Below are 7,656 nucleotides of genomic sequence, written 5' to 3'. Positions count from 1 at the left end.
GTAAAAGTGACGGGCAACCCCTCGGGCCCTCTGAGCCCCTCCAGGACTCCTCTTCTCTCTCTCCCTCCCCCTCTCTCTCTAGCCCTCTTACACTCACTCCCGAGTCCTTACCCCCCCCCCCACCAGCTCTCCTCTCTCTCTCTCTCTCTGAGTTCACAGTGCACTCACACACAGTCGCTCCCTCCCTCCCTCCCTCCCTCTCTCTCTCTCTCTCTCTCCTCTCTCTCTCTCTCTCCTCTCTCTCTCCTCTACCTATACATGCATCGCTTTCTTCTACCAACATCGTTTTCGCTGCTACTGTTTGTTAACACATCCTCTTCAGCTCTCTTCCTTTCTTTTCGTCCTTTCTTTTGATTGCTGCATTGATCTCTGTGTACTCCATTGATCTCTGTGTACCAATACTATAGTAGTATAGACCCGCCATTCCCACACACAGTGCCACCAGATAGCTCTCGTTCAATCTTCCCATTTCTTTACATTAAGGTCTCTTTCTCTCTCACACACACACACTCTCTCTCTCTCCTCCCTTTCTCTCCCCTGTTCCCAGCCTCAGGTATTACGTCTCTGTGCCTCCAAACTATAACAACCCCAGCTCCTATCTCACGACATTGTAGAAACCCAATCTCTTGTGTCTATATTCCCCTGTGGGCCTGTTGCTATTCCCCTTCTTCCATCATCGGATCCTTCCACCAGAGCTTCCACTATTTGCTGAGCTCAATCTTTTGCCCATCATCTCTCTTTGGGCCCCCTTCCACTGATCTCTACAGCTTATTCGCTTATCTTTTGTAGATAGTATCTCTTCCTCTCTATCTTGCTCTCACACCATCACTCGCCCACACAATCCCACACAGTAATTAAAAGGGTATTGCTCCACATTCTTGCTATCTGGGAGTGCTGATACCGTAGGTGCACATTGCACACCCGAAGAAGCAGAATGCAGCTCATGGCAGGTGAATCAGATAGGCACATAGAGAGAGCAAACCACAAAAAACGGTGCATTTGGCAGGAAGACTGATAATATGCTATACTATGTAACAGAAGGTAACATAGAGCCTGAGAGATAATGGCCTCCGTTCCAACAACTCAACCAAACACTCAGAGCTCAGCTATGGCTTCACTAACTACCAACATTGGCATCCCAAGGATGAACGACACTAATTGCTACTCTACTCCAGTTGTTGAATTCTCACAAGACTTTGTTACCCATCAAGCTTGGCCTAACCCCCCTTCCCACATCGAAAAGCTCAGCAATCTCTTTATGTGCCCCGACGAAGGACGGCTGGTATCCACATTGGCAGCTATGCAGCAATGCAGCAGCTATGTCGACCCAAACTTCGCTGATCCATCATCTAAGCTTGCTGCAAATGGTTCTTTGCTGGCATACATGACTGCAGCAAACAATGCCATCGGCAACAGCCACATAACGAACTCTATACCGGATGCAATGGCAAGAATGGGAAACAATGCAGCAGGGAAAGCAGGGCATTCTTCTTTGATGGGTTCTCCCTGTTCTCTGCCAATGTGTGACATGGAGAAGCTCTTGAGTAGCAATTGGCTTGCGGGTGGCCCTTCCCTTAATCCATCTGATGATCTTGGCCTCTCTGTTGATCCATCCAAAGGAGGCCTGGCTCTGGGCCATGCTGCTTCACATCCTCTGGCAGCTTTCTCCTCAGGCCCTGCTTTTCCAGAAAGGGCATCTAAATTCTCTTCTTTTGGCAATCAGGCATTTGGGGAGCCCACCCAAGGGTATATCCCTAATGATCACGCAGGCCCCACGAGCAGAGACTCAAAAGTGATTAGCAATCAGGCAAACCTGACAAGGGCACGGTCCATTAGTGGAGCCCAAGCATCCAATGCAATACCAGATAATGGCTCAATGCAGGGATTAATGTCAACAAGGGTGGAAGATTCCAGGTTGGAAGCTGTAGACAGGCAAAATCATGCTCTGTGTAGAGGTTCAACTGGTTCTCCATCACAGGTTGAAGCCTTTCAGAACAGCCTAAAGCATTGCGCATCCGTGAATGACTCTGATGCGAGCACAGGGCAGGAAGGCTCGTCCAGCTGTGAGCGAGATGGCAGTGGCTGCGGCATTGGGGCTGCAGTGCAGGCTGGCTTTGCTGACGATCTTTCTGGCAAGAAAAGGAGAGTTGGCACTAAGGATAGATCGAAGAATGGTGCTCGGCTTGCCAACGTGGGAAAGGTGTGGCACTTGACCTGCACTTTGTATCTGCATGAAAAATGAACCCAAGTTTTCTGTCTTTATGGGGGTTGTGCCTTTTGTGCTAGGTTCTCTCCAGGTAGAAGCACCTGCATTACTAGCATCCATCCCTCTAGAGTGCGTCCCATTCTTTCAATTACTAGCATCCATCCCTCTAGCTTGTGTCCCATTCTTGCAAATTACTACGCTTTTCCCTTTCCCTTAGTGTTCCCTCATGCAATTACTAGCATCCATCCCTCTAGCGTGTGTCCCATTCTTGCAAATTACTACGCTTCTCCCTTTCCCTCTAGAGTGCGTCCCATTCTTGCAATTACTAGCATCCATCCCTCCAGCGTGTGTCCCATTCTTGCAAATTACTACGCTTTTCCCTTTCCCTTAGTGTTCCCTCATCCTTGCATGCGCCATTTATATGTTTCAAATAAGCAGGAAGACGTGTCACTGTATCATAATTTCCTTCACCTTGTGAGAAGTATGCGAATAAGTTTTTTGGCTTGGAGTTTGCTTCTTTCAGCAGTACTTAGCAAGCTGCAGGCATGCTAATTTGAAGCTAGGCTCTGTTTTAAGCTGGTCAGCGTCTCTGTCGAGTAGGGTTCAACGTAGATGGCAGAAGTTAAAACTTATGGCGTTTTTGCAGGATCTTGAATCAAATGGGGGCAAAGGCAAACGTCTCAAGGGTGGGGATACTGGTGCAGAAGACGAATCCAAGCCAAACGTGGAACAAAGCAATAGTGTTAACTCTGGTGAGTCTACTCCTAAGTCCGTGAAAGAGTGCTCGAAGCCTCCCGAACCACCAAAGCCTGACTATATCCATGTCAGAGCAAGAAGAGGTCAAGCAACAGACAGTCATAGCTTAGCTGAGAGGGTAACCATCATGCCTGTACCCTTAGGCATTTAATCTGTCAATGATATGATCATCTCATGGTTCCATCTATTCCTATTGTATACATGTCACATGCAGGTTCGGAGAGAGAAGATCAGTGAAAGAATGAAATACTTGCAGGACTTAGTGCCGGGCTGTAGCAAGGTGAGACTGCTTCTGCTTGCATAGCATTTCCTGTCAAATACCACATTTTGAGTGCTGTAGCAATCAACTTAAAGCATGCATTTCAATGCACGTCCTGTAGATGCCTAAAACTTGTTGGGCTATGTGATCAGGTAACTGGAAAAGCAGTCATGCTAGATGAGATCATCAATTATGTTCAATCCCTGCAAAGACAAGTAGAGGTGAGGCACGGCTTTATGAGGAAAAACAATTCAAACGGAGAAACATGTGGTGCTTTTCTTGGAAACTCCTGACTGTGTAACACTTTTCATGAATTGCAGTTTTTGTCTATGAAGCTTGCTGCAGTCAATCCAAGGCTGGAATTCAACATCGATAGCATTTTTGCGAGAGAGGTGAGCTCTCTTGAGCTTGAATTTTTGTTGTTAGACTTTTTCTTACATTTTCCTGATAATTGATCTGAGCATAGAGCTTTAAGATAGATAGCATCCTAGATTATTCTAAATGGTAGCAGGATAATGCACTAGCCTAAGTGGACATGGACCTTATGATAGTCCTTGTGGTCTGGACTCTGCAAAGGGAAGGCCTGTTGTATATAATCTGTGTATGGTGTTGAATAAACATTGCAGGCTCTTCCAGCCAGAGCACCTCCTCAGCCCTTCCTGTTGACTCCAGATAATCCCAACAGTCATCCTCTCCTTCCTCATCCTCATCAGCAACCACCACAACCACCCTCCTTGCAAGTAGGTGGTTTATGCCCACCCGCAGAGGTTCACCCTTTCACATCAGATCCTACATTAAGGAGAACAATCAGCACTCCAGTAACATCAGTGGAAGCTTTTGGAGATCCTGTATCCCAGGTATGGATTTGTATCAGTTTTCTATTTCCATTTGCTGACCTTTTGCTATTTCCCTCTGGTTACAAGTTTCATGTGATTGTCAATGACTGCAGGTCTGGGATGATGAATTACAAAATGTCGTGCAAATGAGGTTCCCTCAAAGCAGGCAAGGGTCATCCCCTACTACTACTCTTCAAGGTACTGGACATTAGTCCTAGTAGTCATGCAAAAAGGCCTTCAGAGGCTGCAAAATCTGGTGTGAAATATCACAGTAGCCATGTTGCAGGAGGGTTTCCCCTATGATAAAGGGATGTGCATAACTTGTGTCATGCCATTCAAGATTTTGTGTTGCTTTGATGCACAGGGCAGTTACTTCATGGGCAATTGAAAGTTGAGCTTTGACAAACCCGCTACCTACCCTCCTGCTTGGTGTGGATTAAATATGCTAACAGATTCGCTAGACTTCAAGCAACACAGTAAATACACTGTTATGAATGACTTCGTGTTACTCATTAAGCCTCAAGGCAAAAAGATCAAAGCTTTTCTGATAGCAGGCCCAGGTGATGTAGAGCCAGGCCTCAGAGATTGCCATTGTTCTTGATGGCAGCAACAAATTTGTTGAACACTCAAATTCATTTAACCTCCAGAGGACATCATAGGACCTTGAAGAAAACAGTGAAGGTCTTGTATGCCTGCTCCCTGTACCTTGGATAATCCCATCTAGATTCCTGTGACAATGCTAGTGTGAGACATATATATATTATAACCATGTGGCATGTGTAACAGATCAGAGACACGGGTTTTCTTTCTTCCCCTATTGTAGAGCTCGTTCTCTTGTTTGTACTGCCTGGAAGCATCCACAACCTCCAACCCATGTTAAATGTAACATGCAAAAATATGGGCTCTCTGCCTTGCTTTGTGTAGAGCTCTCATGTGTTTTTATTGTCTGGCATAACAGATATTGGATTCTTTACAGTCTCTTCGCAGTCCTCTATGGTGTTAAGTTCTCCTGAGCGTTTACAAATCATCAAGGTGTGTAGTCAAGCCAATTGCAGAAACTGGAAAAAATGCCTCTAAACGTTCGGAGATGAGGTTTTAGGATTGATAAAGCTCTGCCAATTTCAGTTGTATTTTTGTGAAATGCCATTTCCCAGTTGAAGGTTTATAGTAATGGTTCTTCAACGTATTTTGCACCCATATTACTTCTTCCTTTTCAGGAGTTGAGGCATTATAGCTCCTGGAATGTGATTTGGGTAGGCAGTATAGGCCTCTCTCATAAATATTGAAGTCCCTCTTCAACCTTTTGAACTAATGTCGGATCACACAAATCATAGTCTTTGATCTCAAGGATTTATGAGCCATGCCTTCATCCTTTGTGGGAACTGATATTTAACAGGGGTTGATTCCCTCGATTAGAACTTAATCAAGCAATAAAAAGACTAATTCAGAAAAAAGGAAAAAGAAAGAGAAGGGGAGATAATTGCGTGTAAGTCCCTTTTGTGGCTCTAAGAGAGCAAGTTGAGCTATGAAAAATTAGGTCAAAATCAAATCCTCAATTGTTGGCCCCAAAAAAACTTTTGCAATTTGCATGAATGAAAACTGAGACTTCTAGCTCAAGAAGTTACATACAAGGGACTTGGTGGGATGCCGCAGTGTCTTATACCATTTGCGCCAAATGTCACCCACTAGAGTGTTGCTATGTTGAGGACAAAACAAGAGAAGGATGGAAATCACATCCAAGTACTAAGGATGGAAGTTCTGTATGAAAATTGGGGTCTACAGTTACCCATGCTTGGAGAAGACTAAGGTTGGACATCTTAAATGTCAAGGACAATAACGCCTTATTGGATGCAACCTTTGAAGTGCAGTGGCTGAACTTAGATCATCCAAGCAAAGTGATCTAGCAAACTCCCTCTAAATCAAGGTGAATGTATAAGCCAATATCAAATGGTACCATACACATAAGAAGCTTCCTCTATTTAGCCCCATAAAGAGCTCTCCACAAGTACACTTCTCTCTCATAGATACTCAATGGGTTGGGACTCGTAAACTTCTTATTCCAACGTGTCACTTTAGGAAAGTGCTCTTCATGTCCACTTGATAGATTGACCAATTGTGATGGTAGCTAACAAACTTAAGAGATGCCACATGATTGTGAGGAGGGCATTGGGTGCAAAGGTTTCATTGTAATTGAATTCTTCTTGATGTCTAAACCCTTGCATCACAAGTAGGGCCTTATATACCTCAAATGCCATCCGCTTAAAAGCTGTGTGGAAGATTCATTTGATCCTTAAGACCTACTAGAAATGAGATCCCTTTATGAGAGTCCAAGTTCCATTTTATGAATGCTTTCAAGCTCCTTCTCCATGGCCTTACACCAATTGGGATGCTTGATAGCCTCTTGCCACAAGTTTGGACTCATTGTGAGCTACATAATAAGGGACTAATGTGTAGGACATGAATGTATTGAGTACATAAAACCTCTTAGGTCCATCCATGGAGAAATTATGGTACCATCCTATGGACCATGAAAAATAGACCTTTTAGACAATGTCATATCATCTACTATCATGTAACTCAAGGAATTCAAGTGGTCCTACCCTTTTGTCCCAATGGATGCAAGCTCTCACTTTTCCCTAGGACTAACAATGAGTGAGGGAACACATATCAATCTTATTAGCATACCTTTAGTAGTCATGATCTCATCGTTCAATAATGTACATAGTCTAGGGAGGTTAACCTAAATGAGACATTAGAGTACCAAAATCTCATTAGGTGAAAACATGATTAAACATAGCACATAATGGGCTAGCTTACCCTTATAGCCAATGGAGCAACCTAATATCCAATCTCACTCCACTAGAGAGCATGGCTCCACTTGATAAAATGCCTTCCTTAATGATCTTGAAGTGATTAAGCCTAGTTCTTCGAATGTACCTTGGAACCGTAGGAGAAATTCTTCTTACGAGATCCTTCCCATAATGAGCATAAATAAAGAAAAAGTGGGGTTGACAAAACAGGTGCATAAAGCTTCTAGAGGTAAACATACAATAGGCTTATGATACTCCTAAGTTCAACAAGTAGATCCTCCCTCTTAACCATAGACACCTTTTATAAATCTGAAGCTATAGGTTGCAACATCACAAATTCATCTATTGCTAGATTCTTTCCTTGTGCAACATATGACTTCAAGTTCATCAACACCTCCTACTTGGAATTTTTGAGAATATTACTTGCATGACATTGGGACTTTGTCCCTTTGCACCTATATGCATATGCTTCCCTTGCATTCAATTACCGAACAACTTAGACATTTCTTTCTTACAATCCAATAACTTTTTCACATTATCATGGGTTTCTTTTGAAAGGCCATGGTCTTTTAGAGTTGGATGTTCCTTTGATGTGGTTATGTGTACAACTAGGGTTTCCACTCTTAATGATATTGTCACACAAGATCCCAAGGGTTTGACTATTGCTACTAGCTAGCACATTTGCTTGGGTGTTACAAAGAGCAGTTTGAGGAAGTACACAAATGGTCTCAAGATGTTTCCTCAAGTTCATTTTCTAGGGTACACGAATGGATGGTGTTTGAGAGCCTC

The 7,656-nt window shown here is 43.7% G+C and overlaps 1 protein-coding gene across 1 annotated transcript; it reads left to right on the top strand.

The window, feature by feature from the left end:
• The first annotated feature begins 274 nt into the window (after positions 1-274).
• LOC148017103 (uncharacterized) lies at positions 275-5,030 on the top strand. Its single transcript, XM_087662860.1, has 8 exons — positions 275-2,200; positions 2,853-3,080; positions 3,177-3,242; positions 3,374-3,442; positions 3,542-3,613; positions 3,848-4,078; positions 4,171-4,255; positions 4,422-5,030. Exons 1-8 carry the CDS (start codon positions 1,064-1,066, stop codon positions 4,457-4,459), a joined length of 1,926 nt encoding a protein of 641 aa, XP_087518986.1. The 5' UTR covers positions 275-1,063; the 3' UTR covers positions 4,460-5,030.
• The last annotated feature ends 2,626 nt before the right edge of the window (positions 5,031-7,656 follow it).

Source organism: Lygodium microphyllum, chromosome 22 (assembly GCF_053477565.2).
Source record: "Lygodium microphyllum isolate KBCC chromosome 22, Lygodium_microphyllum_v1.1.10, whole genome shotgun sequence".
Taxonomy (NCBI): Eukaryota; Viridiplantae; Streptophyta; class Polypodiopsida; order Schizaeales; family Lygodiaceae; genus Lygodium; species Lygodium microphyllum.
Note: the sequence above shows the minus strand (reverse complement) of the source record. Positions and strands in the feature narration are given on the sequence as shown.